Source organism: Lissotriton helveticus, chromosome 5_1 (genome assembly GCF_964261635.1).
Source record: "Lissotriton helveticus chromosome 5_1, aLisHel1.1, whole genome shotgun sequence".
NCBI lineage: Eukaryota > Metazoa > Chordata > Amphibia > Caudata > Salamandridae > Lissotriton > Lissotriton helveticus.
In genome coordinates, this window is record NC_136065.1 from 1,967,293,007 (window position 1) to 1,967,312,094 (window position 19,088).

At 44.9% G+C, this 19,088-nt stretch overlaps 1 protein-coding gene across 2 annotated transcripts in view; it reads right to left on the reverse strand.

Moving 5' to 3' along the window:
• Nucleotides 1-5,372: 5,372 nt before the first annotated feature.
• The window catches only part of MED1 (mediator complex subunit 1), a 546,545-nt gene continuing 532,829 nt past the window's right edge, over nucleotides 5,373-19,088 (reverse strand). For both annotated transcript variants that reach the window (XM_078645645.1, XM_078645646.1), the window contains exon 18: nucleotides 5,373-9,146. In XM_078645645.1, coding sequence (XP_078501771.1) covers nucleotides 5,972-9,146 — 3,175 coding nt within the window. In that variant the 3' untranslated portion in view covers nucleotides 5,373-5,971. The remainder of the gene's footprint in view (nucleotides 9,147-19,088) is intronic.

Here is a 19,088-nt window from a genome sequence, read left to right on the forward strand (position 1 = left end):
TGCCAGAGTCCTGCCCGTCTGCGCTCGTCAGCGTCTCGGAGGCGTGTGAGGCGGGACTCTGGTATCCCGGGTAAGTGATCTAGGATGATTACCTACAGTGCTGCTGCTTTATTGGCGCTACGCCCACTTGGGCTGGACTGCAAATCTCTTTTCCCCGGCGGTCGCCAACTGGGCAAAGGCTGTCCTGTGTGTGCATGGCGTCCTTTGTCTTCACCCACTCGTATTACATCTTCTCCCCCCGTAGAATGTCACTGCGCCCTTCTGAACACGAGATCTCTGGCGCGTCATTCGGTGGAGATATGGGACCTCCTTGTACTTTCTAAAATCTCCTGTCTTTTTCTGACAGAGACTTGGTTGGGGGCGGGTTCAGAACCTGACATTGCTAGTGCCCTTCCCCCCAACTACACTATTTTAAGGAAGGACAGAATGGGAGGTCGAGGCGGTGGAGTGGCCCTGATTGTCGACAAGTCCTTGGGATGTTCCTCTTTCCCTGTGGATAACATCGCTGGATGTGAAGCCCTTGGTTTTATTCTCCATTTGTCAGCCTCACAGACCTGCACAGGGATTCTAGTTTACAGACCACCAGGGCCTATTGGCTCTTTTTTTGAGGATCTGCAGTCAGCGCTGTCAGTACCCTGCATGCGCTCGGCGCACTGTGTGCTGCTGGGCGATTTAAATTTGCATATGGACTCAACAACCGACGCTGAAGCATCTAAATTACGGGATATTACCGAGATGCTAGGGCTTGTCTCTTTTATTGATAGTCCCACCCATGTTAAAGGTCATACGCTTGACCTAATTTTTTCCACGGCTCCGATTAAGGTGTCTCTCCCTCTCCCGGTCCTATGGACTGATCATTTTTTAATAAATTTTGCTCTATTATCCGAGTGCCAGACTAGCCATAGAACTCACAAGGATGGGTCTCGTCAATCAAGAGCCTTTCACCTAGTGACAGCTGATATGCTCACTGACGCACTCTGTCAACATCCTTGTACTATGACAGGGAACCTGGAAGCTGACCTGTCGTTAGTTCAAGACTGGCTTCAGGCAAGATTTGAGGAGCTTGCCCCTCGGAAGCCAGCAAGGATAGCTCCCTGCCAGGACTCTGCTCCCTGGTTTACCTCCACTTTACGGAAAATGCGCCAAGACTGCAAAAAGGCGGAAAGACTCTGGCGGCGCAAGTACGATCCTGAGGAGAAAATCAAGTACAGGGTTGATATAAAACTATACCATAAACAGATTGCTGAAGCTAAAAAGACCCACTTTGAGCACAGAATAGATCAAGCTGACAATACGAGCCGGGAATTATTCAGAATTGTGAAGGAATTCGTGGATCCTGCTGCTGGCGCCCGTGTACACTCCCATACGGAGGAGTGGATCAGGCAGCTTGCTGACTTCTTTGTTCCTAAGATCTTAAAGATCCAGGATTCATTTCCCGGGGTGGGGCCTCTGAAGGATGTTGCGGCCTTGGGGAGCGATCAGAAGTTCGTGCCATCTGTAGAAGCAGAGTCCGGGCCCACTCTATCGGCTTTTCCCCTGCTGTCTTGTGAAACCTCACTTGAGCTGCTTTCCCGGCTGAAATCAGGATCCCCTTTGGATGCGTGCCCGGCTAAATGCCTGGGCAATGTGGCTTCAGCTGTAAACAGCTTGCTGAACCCCCTGCTTAATATGTCTCTGAGCTCGGGGGTGGTTCCTAGAGAGTAGAAGCATGCTCTTATTCTCCCGCTGATCAAAAAACCTTTGCTTGACCCCCTGCAGCTGGCCAACTATAGACCAATCTCTCTCCTCCCTGCTCTGGCAAAGGTGGCGGAGAAGCATGTTCAGCACACTCTTACCACCTTTATCGAGAACAACGAAGTGCTGCATGACTCCCAATCTGGTTTCCGTGCTAATTATAGCACGGAGACAGCTCTTGTGGAGGTGACCGTCGCCATCAGGGAGACGCTTGATCATGGGGGAAAGGCTATGTTGGTCCTGCTGGACCTGTCGGCGGCTTTCGACACCGTCCCTCACGCAGGTCTCCTTTTAAGACTCAGGGAGATAGGACTGCGGGGGACGGTGTTGGACTGGTTTCAATCCTTCTTAGCCGACCGTCGACAGGTGATCTGGGCTCCACCGTTCTCCGCGGAAATGCCTTCGCTTGAGGTGGGGGTGCCTCAAGGATCTATCCTGAGCCCCACCATTTTTAATATCTATATGGCCCCTTTGGCGAAGGTTGCGGAGGCATTTGGAGCCCGGGTCATTTCATACGCTGACGACACCCAGCTCATGTTCACGTGCAGGAAGGGAGAGGTTTTTGACGGCGGTAGAATTAAAGACTGTCTGAGTGCAGTCTTTTCGTGGTTTCAGCACCAGAGCCTGAAATGCAACTCGGACAAGTCCGAGCTGCTCTTTTTTGGCTGTGCCCCTGACCCTGGTTGGATGTTGTGGTGGCCCCCGGACATGTTTCCACATGAGAAACCTTCCTCCCAAGTAAAAAATCTGGGAGTTGTGTTTGACGACTATCTTTCCTTTCGTCCACACATTACGGGACTAGCGGGAAAATGCTTCGGCATCCTCAAGATGCTGAGGAAATTTCTCCCACTGCTCTCCCTACAATACCGTAAGAACATTGTTCAAGTGCTTGTGGGATCGCGTTTGGATTATGCTAACCCACTTTTTGCAGGACTGCCTAAACATCTGGTGTCCAGACTGCAAATTGTCCAAAATTCAGCAGCCAGAGCAATTTTTGGCCTACCGAGGAGGGTCAGCGCCTCCTTGTTGCGGGTCAGGTTGCATTGGCTTCCAATGCTTAGCAGAATCAGGTTCAAAATTCTTACGCTGGCGTTTAAAGCCCTCCACTCAACTGGCCCCGATTACCTCAAGAAGCGTATTGCTTTCTATGTTCCTCGGAGGAAATTGAGATCTGCTGATTTGGCTAAAGTGGAGGTGCCAGTGATCAAACGAGTGCGGATGGGAGGTCGGTCTTTTCAGTTTATGGCAGCCCGATTCTGGAATGAGCTCCCTCTTTCTCTACGTAAGGCTAATAACCTTCTGGCCTTTAGGAAGGAGTTGAAGACCGTCCTCTTTTCTGTATAACCAGTGCGTCTAGTGTATCCACTTTTGGGTTTTCTGGGTTCTGTTCAGGCCTCTTTTGCTAAAGCGCCGGGACACCCTTTTGGGGTAGCCGTGCGCTCAAAAAGTGCGGTTGTAACATAACCTCTCAGCAGCCTTCAACACAGTTTCCCGCCGCACACTAACCGCCAGACTCCACTACGCCGGCATTCAGGGAACTGCCCTAGACTGGATTCACTCCTGCCTCACCGGCTGAACTCAAAGAATCAGACACCAGCCCTTCCGCTCGGAACACACAGAGATCAGCTGACTAGTACCCCACGGATCCTCACACAGACACACGCTCTTCAACATTCACATATCCCCCTCGTCACCATCATCAGAAAACAGACTCAGCATAGTATCCTATGCCGACGACACCCAGCTCACCCTCTCCCTCACCAATGAAACCGAAACTGCTTCCAGGAAGCAATGAAATAGTCACCTCTTGGATGAGCAGCAGCTGCCTGAAGCTCAACTCAGATAAAACGTTAGTCCTCGGATCCATCTCCTCCGCATGGGACAACACATGGGGGCTCACCACCCTCGGCAACCCTCCCACACCCACAGACCACGCCCGCAACCTGGGCAGCATACTCTACTTCTCCATCACCATGAACCGACAGGTCAACGCTGCATCTTCAACGTGCTTCAATACCCTCTGCAAGACCTTCAAATGGATTCCCCCGAATCCAGAAAGACCATCACCCACGCACTCATAACGAGCAGACTGGACTACGGGAACGCCCTCTACGCCTGAATCAACAAATCTCTACTCCTCAAACTCCAGACCATCCAGAACGCCGCTGCCAGACCTGTTCTCGGCATCCCACGACAAGACCACATCACCCAGCACCGACGACAACTCCACTGGCTCCCCGTCGAAAAGAGAGTGATATGCCAGCTGCTCACTCACGACTACAAATCCCTCTACAACACCAGACCCCAAAACCCCAATGAAAGAATCTCCTTCTACATACCCAAGAGATGCCTCCTCTCCGCCGACCTCGCCCGGTCCAAAATCCTGTGCATCCGCAGAGCAAGAGCAGGAGGAATAGCCTTCTACTACATTGCTGCTAAGACCTGGAACAAACTCCCCCTCAGCATCAGATGAACCCCCACACTGCAAGCATTCAGGAAGTGCCTCAAGACCTGGCTCTTAGGATGAGATGGAGCTGCTCGAACACCTCCTACCCCCCAGCTCCTTGAGACCATCACAGGTGAGTAGTGCGCATCACAAATCTCGGATTGATTGATTGAATTGCTTTTAGACTCCCTAAATTATAAGCGGCAAAGGAATCCTAATCATGTATCCTGATTAACAAAATCTGGTTAAGTGGAGATTGTGGAATTAGTATTGTGGTCTCCACTCTGCATCTTATCACTAGGCTCTTTTCCACATTGGATGGACCTTTAATTGGCCATATTCTGTTATAACTGGTATGTTTGATATGTTAAATGAGTTGAGATTCTTTTACGCTTAATAATAGATTTGAAACTAATATCCAGCTGATGCCAGAATAAGACTGGTATTCTGAGTTTCACTGATAATGCCATCTGGTCCCAATACCTAATGCAACCGGTTTGTTGAATTAAAACCTCTGTACACCTCAGGTGCCATTTCTTTTTTCATCAGGAGCCAAGTAATTATCAACACATGCCTTTTCTTTTTGGTGGCCAATATACACCAGCCACAAAAGGAACACGGGGTACTATGCCTTCAGCTAAAGAAAAACATTTCTGTTACAGAAATACTGGTGAGGTCTTTTACAATTTTCGCGAGTTATGTATTAGTCTTTTAAGCCTGAGCATACCCACCATACCTAGGCGTAGACAATATTGCTAAATCCTCTTACACTGACATCTGGCGCCCAAAAAGCTAATTTCGGCAGCACTCAAAGTGCCTTTTGGTGACATGAGCTCACATTTTAAGTCTAACAAACCTAGTGGTTAATTACGGTTTACAATTTAAGTTCGCTTTCTTATGTTAAGGCACTTCTTATGACATCTCACTAATTAGGACATTGAATAAAACCTTGCCAAATAAAATAGTCACCCAAAAGCATAATATCCAATTACCTCAATTTCAGATTACTCTGTCCTTCCCCACAAAATGTTTGCTACATCATACTGCTCACCAATACATCTGCTTCTTGAAACTGTACATTTGAACACTACTGGCTTGTAGCAATAGTCCCCCCCTTAATTTTCAAGTCAGCTCAATCCTCCACCCTACATTCGCAATCGCTTAAAGGCAACAGATTGTTGGACAAACGTTATTGAAATAACCAGGTCTTTAAAAGGAACTGAACAGTGTTTGGTAACAAGCAGGTACAGATGGAGTACACAGCATCCAGTTAAAATGGCAGCCAATAACACTACCTTAACAACCTTAAAAATAGTCTAAAGAGAATTGTACAAAAATGTACATAAATAGCAAAACAAAAGTAATAAAATAATCTAAAAGCTGGAAAACCACGGATATTGTGATGATAACTTCTTCCAATGTAGCAATAAAAAAGAAGATGAAACTCTGGCAGGCATTTGCCAATCTGTGATTTGGAACCAGTGATCACACTATACAAAATATCCCAGCAGAATGTCATATGGTTTGTGACATAGCTGCAGCTGTTAGCAAAGTACCATGGTTCGTGGTACAGTCCACACCTTTGCCTTGTGGAAAAAGAAAGCTAGGCACACCACAGTCCTACAGCTACTTGCCTGTCCTTGGTACAACCTTATTTTTCTTGGGACGTTAAAACTTGCTTAATTACACCATTACAAAAACATAAGCCCTGCATCATCAGGCAAGTCATAGTTGTGCTCAAGTTCAGTAAATCAACAGCAGAGTAGACAGATGCTCTCCTCACTATGTGGTTTACATTGCTGAGTTGCCAATGAGTGCCACATCCATGAGGTCGTCGTCATCCCCAATCAGGAACCCCGGGCTTGGCCGCGAAGCCCTCTCACTTGTAAGCATAACACTGCTGCTGATAGAGAGAGGTTGCTCGCTTGAGATGGGGGATTTGGACCAGCTCTCTGGCTTCATACTATGTGACTTCTTCTTGTCACGCTCCTTGTCGCGGTCTCTATCTTTGTCCTTCAGCTTCTTCTTCTCCTTTTTGTGCTTCTTGTGCTTCTCAGAACTGTACTCTGGTGGAGGTCGGGCCCCATCATCAGAGCTTGGGCTGTTCTGATAAGATTTCTCAGCAATGGAGGAGCCAGACTCACTTTCACTGTCCACATTTTGGGGAGTGTATGCTGGTGACTTGCTGTGGCTAGGAGAACAACGCTCATGCTTAGGGGTAGAGCCACTAATAAGGGGAGACCCGTAGCTCTTGGAGGACATCTGAGGCCTCAGGCCGTCCCCTCCACCTTCGCCAGGCTTTTGCAAGGTGACTTTGGCTTTTATGCTTGGTGAGCCCCCATCATGTTTGCTAATAATTATCTTTGCTACCCCAGTACTTCCTGCACTCTTAGAATCTGACATCTTCTTTGAAGAATCTGAAGAACCACTAGACCCAGAGACTTTCGACTTGTCCTTCTCACTTTTCTCGCGCTTCCCTTGGAAGTCACTGCTTGATGCACTGTGCTTGGAGGACACAGTGTGGCCAGAGGTGGTAGAACCTCCTCCTCCTTGGTTGTCCATAGGTTCATCAGAGCCAGGCCCACCTGTTCCTACCCCGTGTTTGAGCTTATCGATGACTGCAGTCAGTGATGGTTTTTTGTTTCGGCTGGGGGACTTTCCCTTTGAGCCTCCATGTTGGTTCTGTGATGATGAGGATACATTGGAGGAGCTGGATGAAAAGGAAGCGGATGACGAAGATGACAAATTTGAAGAAGGCGGTTTCTGAGATGAGCCGGATGACCCCATCCCAGAAGAGGACTTCATATTGGAGGTTGAGCTAGTGCCAGAAGCATGAGAGCTGCTAGAGCTTGAATTAATAGGTGACTTTGCTTTGGAGGAAGGTGGTGTCCCTGGAACCGGCTTCATTGGTGAAGACATCTTGTCAGAGCCACCCGAAGGTCGAGCATGGGAAGGAGATATGTTTGGCTTGCTCATTGAGGGGTTCATAAGTGCAGATGATGGTTTTCCCTGAGGTTTCAGCTTTGTGCTGCTAGTGCTGCTGAGGCCATGTTTGGTGACTGGAGAGGAACTTGGCTTGCCAGAAGACTGGGATGAGCTTTTAGACTGGCCAGATCCACTGTTGCTCTGGCTGGAATAAAGGCTGCTGCTGCTCATCTTAGAGCCAGAAGACCCTTCGGATTTGTTGCTTTTTATTTTGCCTGGGTTGGAAGAGGAGGAGGAAGAGGATGAATGACTGTGATGGCTCTTGTTGCTGGAGGAAGACGCTGAACCAGCGCTGCTGTATTGACCGTGTGAAGAAGGTTTGCCCACGGTTACAGTGCCCTTTGGGATCTGAATAGTGATTTTTGGAATGGGAGGGGTTGCTATTCCTGGTGGGGTCTGTGATCTGGCAGTGGTCACTGGTGATTTGGAGCCCCCTGTACTAGCAGGTGGGGTAAAGGGCCGGCTAGATGAGCTGTGTGAGGGAGATTTCACTTCCCCCTCTGCCTTTTTTCGTTTAGGTACCTTGTCCTTACTTTTACTATCACTGGATGGGGTTCTGCTGCGCTTTCCGGCCTTCCCATCAAGACCCACGACCAGTAGACTGCCATTACCAGTGCCATCTTTCAAGCGAGGTTTGGGAGGCTTATCCTTTGTTAAATCACCACTTAGTAAAGGGCTCTGGCTTCCAAGATCTAGCACATCCTTGCACCCAGGGGCAATAATACTGAAGTCAACTGTGTCCCCTTGACTACTTCCTTTAAACTTACTATCCCCATCATTCCCTAAAATTGGCACTCCTAAAGCACTGAGGGCGTGCGCAGACAAGCCCTTAAAGTCATCATTGTCTCCACTTTGGCTGCTGTCATCATAGAGCTCATCACCGAAGGCACTTTGACTCTGACTGTTCAATAACTCGGGGTTGAAATCTACACCATCTGTGAAAAACTGGTTGGATGAATCACTGTTTGGACTGATATTGGCTTCAGCAAGGAGGTCAGCTGGGTCAGTGTATAAGCTTTCACTGTTGTTTGTTTGAAAGACATCTGAATCAAACAGAGCACTTTGGTGGGAATGCCCAGAGCTGGAAGAATCTCGGATGGGTGTGCCAATCTGTTGACAATCGTCACCAGCACCAGGAAGTTTAGAAGCCTCCTCTGCTATGTCGGACAATATGTCATTGACATCTGCCCCAATGCTGTCAGAGCTGGGCAAGCGAACTATCCTGTGCTGTGGATGAGATAAGGGCTGCTGATATGCAGTAGGTGGGGTACTGCATTGGCTAGGTGCTGGGGTAATGTGAGGGGTATCCAATGTGTCACCTGTCATATTCACATCGAATATAGGATTTTGAGAATCAACATCCATGGAGAACAGCTCCCTCTGGAAGTCATCTTCGGTTTGATGCTTTGGCTTTTCACCTGTGCGCATCCTTTTCTTTTTTGGCTTGCTGCTCCCTGAGCCCGCATCCAATCTGGGAGAGCCAGAGGAAGAGTTCTGTCTCTCAAGTGGACTATTACCATACAACGTGGTGAAGTCCTGAGTAGGATTGTCTTTTAGGAGGGTCATTAGCATTGGGTGATTTTTGGTGTTGCTTGCTGGTGAGGAGATGGGTGGTGGGGTCTGGTGTGGTGGCGTGGGACTGGAGCCAACTGTTGCACCCGGGTTCCCTGTGATCTGCAGCAAGCTGGTCAGGATGGGGTTTTGGTTGACCTTGTTGAAGTCCTCTTCGTGTCGCTCCTTTAAGCCAATTGAGAACAGAGTGGTGATTGGCCCGCTAGGGAAAGTATTTGTAGGTGTTGTGGTACCACTCATAGGGTTGCTCCCGGTTGTCATACCATATCCTGGGCTGCTGGTGGGTGGAAGGTTCTTCTTCACCATATCTTCCACAGTCTCAGCAATGAGAGATAGTGCAGGGGTGTCTGCCTGGATGGTCTCCGCTTTCCTGCGAATAGCCCTCATAGTGACTGGGATGGACATGCACCTGAAATTTAGAAAAGTAAACATATTAGTGGGCAAGGGAAAGGGAGGATTTCAGACGAATCAGTCATACCCAGAGTTTCAAGGCAATTTACGTTTATTCCATTTTTAACAGTATCAGTTTGAATTTTTAGCTTAACTATTGTGTTATAGTAGAAGAGGAGTAGTGCAGTACTAAAGAGTTAGATGCACTTGTAAGTAAAGTAGTCTAATAGCTTGAAGCATTTTTAAGCTAATATACAAACAAATTAAGTTTGCTTTGCAGAACTGATGAAGATAGTAAATTTAAATCAAGCAGTTCAGGTTGTCTTCCAAACAGCGATTTTGATTAAAAGGCTTAGATAACTTTTGATTGGAAAGTTCATGAAATTACATCAAAACGGAAATGGTTTCTCTTCTGGTGTAAATTCAAGGAAGATGTGTTTGATAACTGACCTATTGTAAAGGAAAGTGGTCTAGGCCTGTTAAAACCAGGCAATGTCGTCTAGGCCTGTGAAGACCAGGCAATGTCCAAAAAAACACTAGCCTGAACACCATATTACTCCCACTGAATGCCATCAGAGTTTTTCACAGGAGTGAGCGAATTTATGGAATCACTGCAACTGTTCACACCACACTCAGAAAATGCTAAAAATGTATCCAATTAACCCAGATTGTATACTATACAACATATTCTCCCAAACGCAACTTATCTAGCCAGCAGTTCTGAAGGAGCAGCCAAGAGTCTGCAGCATTCCAAAGAATCAAGACCAAAACCCCAAGTTTGTCTTTTACCATTCAGGTAAATGTCTTCAAAAAATAAAAAAAAAGACCTCCCGTCATATATTTTGCCTTATCCGTCTTTTATGCCTTCTCCCATGCCATCTTGTATGTATTTGCTTAGCCTACATATGTTAAGTGTGTGTGGAAGGGGGAGAGGGGGAGTGGTGGTGTTGCAGAATTTTAAACAGTAGCTCTGCTGAATTACTGCCAGCACCCACTGATCTGAGCTAAGGAAATCTTTGAGTCTCCCCTGCCTGCCTGATGAATGATGGCAGAGGTGGGTGGAGGTAAAAGGGGTGCGTGCGGGTGGTGATTTGAGGCCAGATGAGGATTGGGAGAAAAGGCCATTTTACCAGACCCACCTCTGCCCTTGTTATTGTTATCCCTACCTATCTAACCATCTCCTGAGTCTTCTCTGTTTCCTGGGACTCGTGAAAACCCTGCTGTTAGCTAGTAGGTATTTGCCTGTCCAGCGGGTAGGTTACCGTCGAATAGGACGTTGAGGTAGTATTAATGGACCCCAGTATGAAGCCAGAGATGCAAAGCCATGCATGCCAGTGGAGAAAGATTCTAGTATTCATGCTGTGGCAGACAGTATCTGTAGCAGTGAGAGGGTAGTGTTGTAGATAATCTTTCCTGCATTCACTCGCTCTACCCTCACTTTCTGTAGACTTCGGTAAGGTTCCATACCAGCTCTTCGTCTACTCTCAATTAAATATGTTGTACCTTAACAACAAGCCACGCAAATTGACAATACGCCAATGGGTAGTTAAACCATCATGTGTTTGCCGGCGGTGTCAAGGCATTTCCCGTCCTTATCTGTATAGAGGTGGTGGGTGGGTGGGGTGTTTGAGCTATCCCTTGGTGCATAGGGGTTAATTGAGAAAAGACTTAAATTGTCGGGTTCGGACTTGAGCATGCCCTCAACAAAGGGCAGGAACTAGACAGATCATTTTGTGTTGGATAGAGTCTCCACCAAAGAGTCACCCTGTAGGACAATGTGGTATCTGGGGTCTCACTGTAGTCCTCATCTTTGGAACTTGTCTCAAAGCTCCAGCCAAGAATGTTTTACAATCAAACTCTTGGAGGGTATTCTATTTTGCACAATTGAAGCTTGAGGAGATACTGTGAAATGGCTGGAGCTTCTTTTTTCCTGAAGAAACTAGGACGTGGAATTAAGATGATTATCTCTCTTCATTTGAGTTCACAAAATTACTGGGACCAATGGATGTGCCAGTGATGTCACTTGAGAAACGTCAACGCTTTATTTAAATACTGTTTACTTTTTTCCTCTTTGTGTGCTAAACATGCTTGCAATACATTCCTGATGCCAACTGTTCTTTCAAAAACTTTCTAGCTCATTCTCCTTAGAGCAGATTCAAAACTGACAGAGTGTGTCATTAATGTGTCTCTACGTTCACTTACCAGAAGATTTTGTAGCCGCCCAATGGGGAAACAGCTGGAGCAGTTTTGGCACTCATTTTAATGAATATTGCTGTGTCAAGCACAACGATCATACAATTTACTACTATATTGCTGCTGCTTGTCCACTATGGTGAGGTTTATGGATGACCGGCTTTCCTCACTGTCACATTACTGTAAGTCAAGTCCTGTTCCACATTGTACGCTCTCTACTGTTTATGTTCTCAGTATTGACTGGACTCCTACTTTGAAGGGAGTCCGATCAATACTGAATTCACATCGTTCTTAAAACATGGAACAACCTCACATATTACATCAGAGACTCCTTCTCTCTTCTTGAATTCAACAAAAAATGGGAGACGAGGCTCTTCGAATAATTCCTCAGAAACTGCCCAGTGCCAGGATACCCTCACTGGTGATAGTTTTCTTTACAAATACATCTAACATAACATAAATCCAACACGGTCTTAATGGATTTAAGCCTACTATTTACTTTTCTTAATATTCTAATTGCATTCACATTTACTGTGTACTTCAGAACAAGTATTATTTTGCTTGAAAATTATATTTACTACTTCACTTTTTGGATCCGTATTCTCCTAGATATTTAGATTTTTATTTACATGGGATTTTCCGTTACCAGTATGAATACCAGTGAGTGGATACTCAGGTATACCTTTGTACAACGGTGCTTCTCTTGTTACTGGTTCCGGAGCTGGTTACATTTTAACCATCACCAGCTGAGCAACGAAACGGCACAGATAAGATATGATCAGCATCTTGAAGCAGCTTCCCCTGACGAAGAGCAATTAAAGGTGCTCGAAATGCATTGGGAATAAAATTGTGGCTGCGATTCATGAATGAAATGTCCTTACGCAATATAATAAGAGGCCTGGATGGGCACAATTACTTTGTGTGAAGCTAGAGGATATTTGGACAGCTTAATCGCGATCAATGAAGTTAAACTGGACAAACTATGAAGATTTCAAATAAAATGAACTTAAAAATGAAAAACGTGTAACGCATTGTTTTGAAGCTGTGCAAAGGGGTTTGCGACAAAGTTTTGCTGCATTTTCTCATACATTTTAACCATCACCAGCTGCTTACATTCTTGACAGTAACAGCCTTGAAGATAGCTGACATTTATAGACTGCAAAACAAGGCTTGTGGATGAGAAGATGCCCATGCCCAGGGTCTCAAGCCTTCTGGACTCAGGATCAGGTGGGGTGGTGGGCATGGCGTTCAAATTACCTTACTGGTGGTGTATTAAGTTCCCTCTTCGACCCACCGTGGTTTTCCCTTAGTTTAGCATATTACACGGTTTACATGTTTGTTTTTGTGCAACAATATTATTTTGGAAATATGCTGCATGGTATTTAGTTATGAATCTCAGGATTCAGTCTGAACATTTCGTACAAGGTTGAACAACCTGGTGCACTGTTTTTGTATACTCGATCAGCACCATCTCTTTACGTTTTAGGCTGAACACGGTAGCACAGTTGCTGTTTTCCAACACGGCAGGTCTTATCACATACACGGTGCCATGCTCCAATAGAGCTAGAGAGGAGGATTCCAGCAGAGAAACAGGTCTTGGAACTGGCACACCAGCCTTGGGTGAGGAAAATGCTACTTACCAGTATGCATCTGTTCTTGGCATGTAGAGCTGTAGATTCACATACTATGTACAGATCACCATCTGGTGTTGGGCCCGGATGTTTGCCATTTTTTATGGTCTTGGAACAAGTCTTTGGAAGTCACGAGATAGGTGGTGACTCCATCTTCAGATTATTTTTTCGCCAAGAAGGTAAATGATGGAGTTTTGTGAGAAACAGAAAGAGATGTCCATGTATGTTGTATCTAATTAAGATAATACTGGAACAGATAAAGGCAGGTGGGAGGGCGTGTGCGAATCTGCAGCTCTACATGCCAAGAACAGATGCATACTGTTAAGTAGCATTTTCAGTTTGAGGCAAATGAGCTGCAGATCACACACTATGCATAGATTGCATAGCAGTACTGTCCCTTAGCGGCGACCACCAGTATCTGTTACAGTAGTCTGAATTAGTGTTTTGAGTACAGCCTGGCCCACACTAGCTTGTTGTTTTGTGTGCACATCTACACAATAGTGTTTTGTGAATGTGTGCGCTGTAGACCATGTAGCTGCTTTGCAGATATCATCTAAGGGAATGTTCCCTAAAAATGCCATGGAAGCCCCTATTTTGCGGGTAGAATGGGCTTTAGGAGGAATAGAAAGTGTACATTTTGCTTTGTGATAGCAAATTTGTATACATTTGACAATCCACCTTGCAATTCCAGACTTTGATATGGGATTGCCTTTATGTGGGGGTGAGAAGGATAGAAAAAGCGTTTTTGTTTCGCGAAAAGGTTTTGTTCTGTCAATATAGTAAAGAAGTGCTCTTTTTACGTCTAGTGCATGAAGAGCTCTTTCTGCTACTGTTTGTGGTTCCGAGAAGAACACTGGCAACTCTACTTATTGGTTGAGATGGAAGGGAGAAATAACTTTAGGAAGGAATTTGGGATTTGTTCTGAGAACCACTTTGTTATGATGGAGTTGTAAAAATGGTTCTTGAAGCCTTAGTGCCTTTAGTTCACTGACTCTTCTGAGAGATGTGATGGCCACAAGGAAAGCGACTTTCCATGTAAGCAATTATAGCTCACATTTATGTAGAGGTTAGAATGGAGGACCCATTAATCTAGTGAGGACGATGGTCACATTCCACACTGGAGAGCGTGGTACCCTGGAAAGGAATTATTCTTTTGAGGCCTTCCATAAATGCTTTAATGGCAGGTACCTTGAACAATGACAAATGCTGTCTATTTTGCAGGTAAGCTGCTCTGGCAGCGAGATGTAATCTAATTGATGAGTATGCTAGATTACATCTTAGAAGATGCAGCAGGTAACATATGATGTGCTGAATGGACGCATTTAGAGGATTGATTGTGTTATTGGTACAGTATATCACAAATCTTTTAGACTTGGCTGCATAGCAGGCTCTAGTGGTGGGGAGCCTAGACTCTTTAATAACGTTCACACAATCAGGTGGAAGATTGAGGTAACCAAATTCTAGGACTTCAGTAGCCAGATCACTAGGTTGAGCTGTGCTGGATCTGGATGGCTGATCTCTCCATGGTTCTGTGTTAAGAGTTGTGGGGAGAGGTGTAGTTTTTGGTGCGGGACTACTGATGGTTCCAGCAATGTTGTGTAACATGGCTCTCTGGCCCATGTTGGAGCAACTAGGATCAGTGTTAGTGACTGTTGTTGCAGCTTGTGTACCACCAATGTAATGAGTGGGAGAGCCGGAAAAGCATACGCATATCTGCCTGACCAATTCATCCATATCGCATTGCTTTTGGACAATGGGTGTGGATATGGCAGTGAAGCTTGGGCACTTTGTGTATCAATGTGAGGCGAAAAGATCTATGTCTGGATGCCCCCACATTTGGAAAAACGATTGAAGGACTTGTGAATGAAGTTCCAACTCGTGAATCTGTCATGTTCGACGATTTAACAGATCTGCCATCCGATTCCGTATTCCTGGAAGATGTTGGGCTAAAAGGAATATGTTTTTAGGAATAGCCAACCTCCATATACTCTGTGGTGGTTGAGAGAGCTGCAGAGAGTGCGTCCCCCCTCGTTTTTGTAAATAATACATCGCTGGTATGTTGTCCGTCCGGACTAAGACAGCTTTGCCTGACACGTCGTTCTGGAATGATTTTAATGCCAGAAAGATTGCCAGTAGCTCCAAATGATTGATGTGGAGTAGATTTTGCTCAAGTGTCTACGTGGCCTGTATGGTTTGATGTAGTAGATTAGCTCCCCAGTGGGTGAGCAATGTGCCTGCTGTTAGCACAATTTGTGGACCCAGCTCTGGGAACGGTCGCCCTTTGGAAAGGTTTTGGGTGTTCCACCACTGCAGAGAGCGATGTGTGCGGCAGTCCACCAACACCAGATCTGTTAGCTGACTTTGAGCTTGGTTCCACTGACTTGCTAAGCATGTAAGGGGCGCATCTGGAGTCTTGCATGAGGTACTATGAATATACAAGAGGCCACATGCCTATTAGTTGCATAAATACTTGAGCGGGAAGTGAGTACTGCGGCTGGAATTTTGTTATAAGGGCTTGCATGCTTGCTATCCTGTCTGGATTGGGATATTCAAGGCCTTTTGAGGTGTCTATTGTGGCACCTTGATATTGTTGGATGCGGGACGGTTGGAGGTGAGACTCTGCGAGGTTTATTGTAATCCTTAAGTCGTGAAGTAGTTGGATTGTGGTGTGTGTGTAATTTACACAGTCGGTATGCGACTTGGCTTTTATAAGCCAGTTGTCCAACTATAGGAAGACGTGAATTTGTTGTCTTCTAAAGCAAACTGCTACCACTGCTAGACATTTTGTGAAGACTCTGGTTGCGGTGGTGACTCCAAATGGGAGAACCGTGAACTGATAATGCTGACCGTCTACTACAAATCGAAGATATTTCCTGTGAGCAGGGTGAATGGGAATGTGGAAGTAGGCGTCCTTGAGATCTATGGTGGCACGGAAATCACCTTGTTTGAGTAGAGGAAGGACCTATTGAAGAGCGTTTGTCATGTTGATGTCTTCATCTGGAACACTACGGTGTTCGGGATTCCAGTTGGGACAGTTTAGACCCAGGCTCGTTGAATAGACATAACATTAACTATCTGATAAATAAACCTTATATTCAATCTTCTTGAGCGTGCATCTTCTTCAATATTACAATGGCCAGGATCGGAAAAAGGTACCTGAGGAGCCTGGAGTCCTGCGGCATGCAGATCGTGTTGCTTTTGCGTACGTGAAAAGCAAATTCGGCAAAATCTTTCCTTTGTGTGGTCCGAAATATTGGCAAAGATGTCCGGAGTCGTGGTATGAAAAACGCATGTTGGGGCCACACACGGTGAGGAAGTTATTCAATATGGAGCGTTTTTCCCTTCCATCGGAACTTTGCTTGTGTGTGCATGCGTTAGGATGAAAGCGCATGACGTCATAACGTCGCGGCCATCTTGAATTGGGAAGTAAGACGCAAAGTCGCGGCCATTTCACCGTCCATTCTTCGCGATTTAGTTTAATTGGGATTAAAAAGATCGTGTAAATTGGAAGGCACAGAACAAAGCACATTGTGTTAAATGCTTACTGGAGACACTATATGGTACATTTTATGTGTCAAATATTGTGCAATGCAAAGATTTAACAAGAAGTTATTCACAAGTGGATCACAAAAGTGGAGCACATATTTTCTACAACGTTATCAAAACTGACAACAAAATTTAAGAGTATTCACCATGACCTATATATTTTACCAGTATTATTAGGTACAAAATACAGGGTATAATTTCTAAAACGATTATTTTTTGTTACGTGGTGTATATAAATTGTATTTATTACAAATATATATTGACATAAGATATTGTATAATTTCTTGTCATTATTCAACAATAACTTTTACATTTCAATGGAGAATTTTATTGCTCCTGCGCCTTTTCTACCAACTCCCGTAGAACCTATTTTGGAGTGGAAACGTTGGAAAGAAGAATTTCTGGCTTGTATTGAAGTCATTGGTGGAGAGGATTATACACATAAACGAAAGTTGGCTATCTTAAAGCATTGTTTAGGTGCTGAAGGAAGACATGTTTTAAGTCATCTACCTCCTAGTAATAACCAAATATTATCATCAGAAGATGACACTGATGTATTTGACGAGGCTATCAAACAAATGGATAAGCGTTACATAAAAAAAAGTTAATGAAGTTGTATCTCGTCATAAGTTTCTTAGTAGAGGACAGTTAGTTAATGAATCTATTGATTAATTCATGAATGATTTAAGGATTTTGGCGTCAAAATGCAATTACTCTACTTTTCACGATCAAATGCTACGAGATCAAATGGTACATAAGGCAGCTGATGTTAAGCTTCAAGAGAAATTGTTGGCCGCAGAGGATTTAACTTTGGACAAGGCATTAGATATTGCTCATCGATTTGAAGATATGAAACTGGGTTTGAAAGAACTGGCTGAGCAAAAGATTTCAGAAGTGAATGCTATAAAAAAGAGCAATCCTGAAGAATCAAACTCCAACACAATGAAATATAAAAGCCAAGTTGTTCAAGATAAAAAAGATTATATATGCTTTAAATGTGGAAATCCTGGCCATTTGGCTAACGACAGAAAGTGTTCAGCTTTGGGACAGGTGTGTATGTACTGTAAATTAAAAGGACAACACCAAGATGTGCAGAAACAAAAACAAATTTAAAAATAGAAGTTAAGTTGATGATGAGGAGTATTTGTTGGCTGTTTATGAGGTTAATAGCAATGCTAAAGACGCACCATACTGTTCAGCGGTTATTGGTGGTAAAGATGTAACAATCATGGCTCATTCTGGTGCCAGACACACTCTCATTGGTGAAGAATGGTTAGGAATATGCTACTTACCAGTATGCATCTGTTCTTGGCATGTAGGGCTGCTGACATTCATATCTGTGCATAGATCGCCGCCTAGTGTTGGGTCCGGATGATTGCACATTGTTGTCCTGGAAGAGTCTTCGAAGTATCCCAAGATAGGTGGCTCTTCCCTTGGACTACAGTGCGCATGGGCATCCTCTCCATCCTCAGATTGTTTTTCGCCATTGTGGCAGAGATGGAGTATAGTACAGTAAGAGATGTCCATGCAAAGAGTGAATGCTACAGCTGCGACAGGCACCGGGGAGGCGGGTGGGCGATATGAATGTCAGAGCCCTACATGCCAAGAACAGATGCATACTGGTAAGTAGCATATTCCGTTCGAGGCATGTGGGCTGCTGAATTCATATCTGTGCATAGAATGTATAGCAGTATCTCCACTAGCGGTGGTTGCCCGTGCCAGCTGCAGCAGTCTGAAAAAGAGTTGAGAACAGCCTGTCCTACAGCAGCTTGCTGTTTGGAATGTACATCTACACAATAGTGTTTTGTAAATGTATGTATGGTTGACCATGTGGCTGCTCTACAAATTTCGTGTAAAGGAATATTTCCTAGGAAATCCATGGATGCCCCTAGTTTGCGTATAGAATGCGCCCTAGGGGGAACTGTTAAGGTGCGTTTTGCCTTTAAATAACATATCTGAATGCACTTAACGATCCATCTGGCTATACCCGATTTAGAAATAGGGTTGCCTTTGTGTTACCTTTCAGCTACTGTCTGTGGATTTTGAAAGAACACTGGCAGTTCTATTGTTTGATTTATATGAAAATGGGATACCACTTTTGGCATGAATTTAGGGTTTGTTCTGAGAACTACTCTATTTGCATGTACTTGAATGAATGGCTCTTGAATAGTTAGGGCTTGCAGCTCACTAACTCTTCTAAGTGAAGTAATGGCAATAAGGAAAGTCACCTTCCAAGTAAGAAATTGTAGTTCGCATGAGTGTAGTGGTTCAAAAGGTGGTCCTATAAGTCTGGTTAAAACGATGTTTAGATTCCAGACTGGTGAAGGTGAGTGTTTTGGGGAATAACGCGTTTAAGTCCCTCCATGAATGCTTTAATTGCTGGCACTCTAAACAGTGAAAGGAGTTGCCTGTTTTGGAGATATGCTGCTAACGCAGCCAAATGTATCCTGATGGATGAGTAGGCTAAATTGCAACGTTGTAGGTGCAAGAGATAGCAAATGATGTTCTGTGTAGAAGCATCTAATGGGTTTATATCGATGTTACTGCAGTAAATGACGAAACGTTTCCACTTTGCTGCATAACATGCCCTG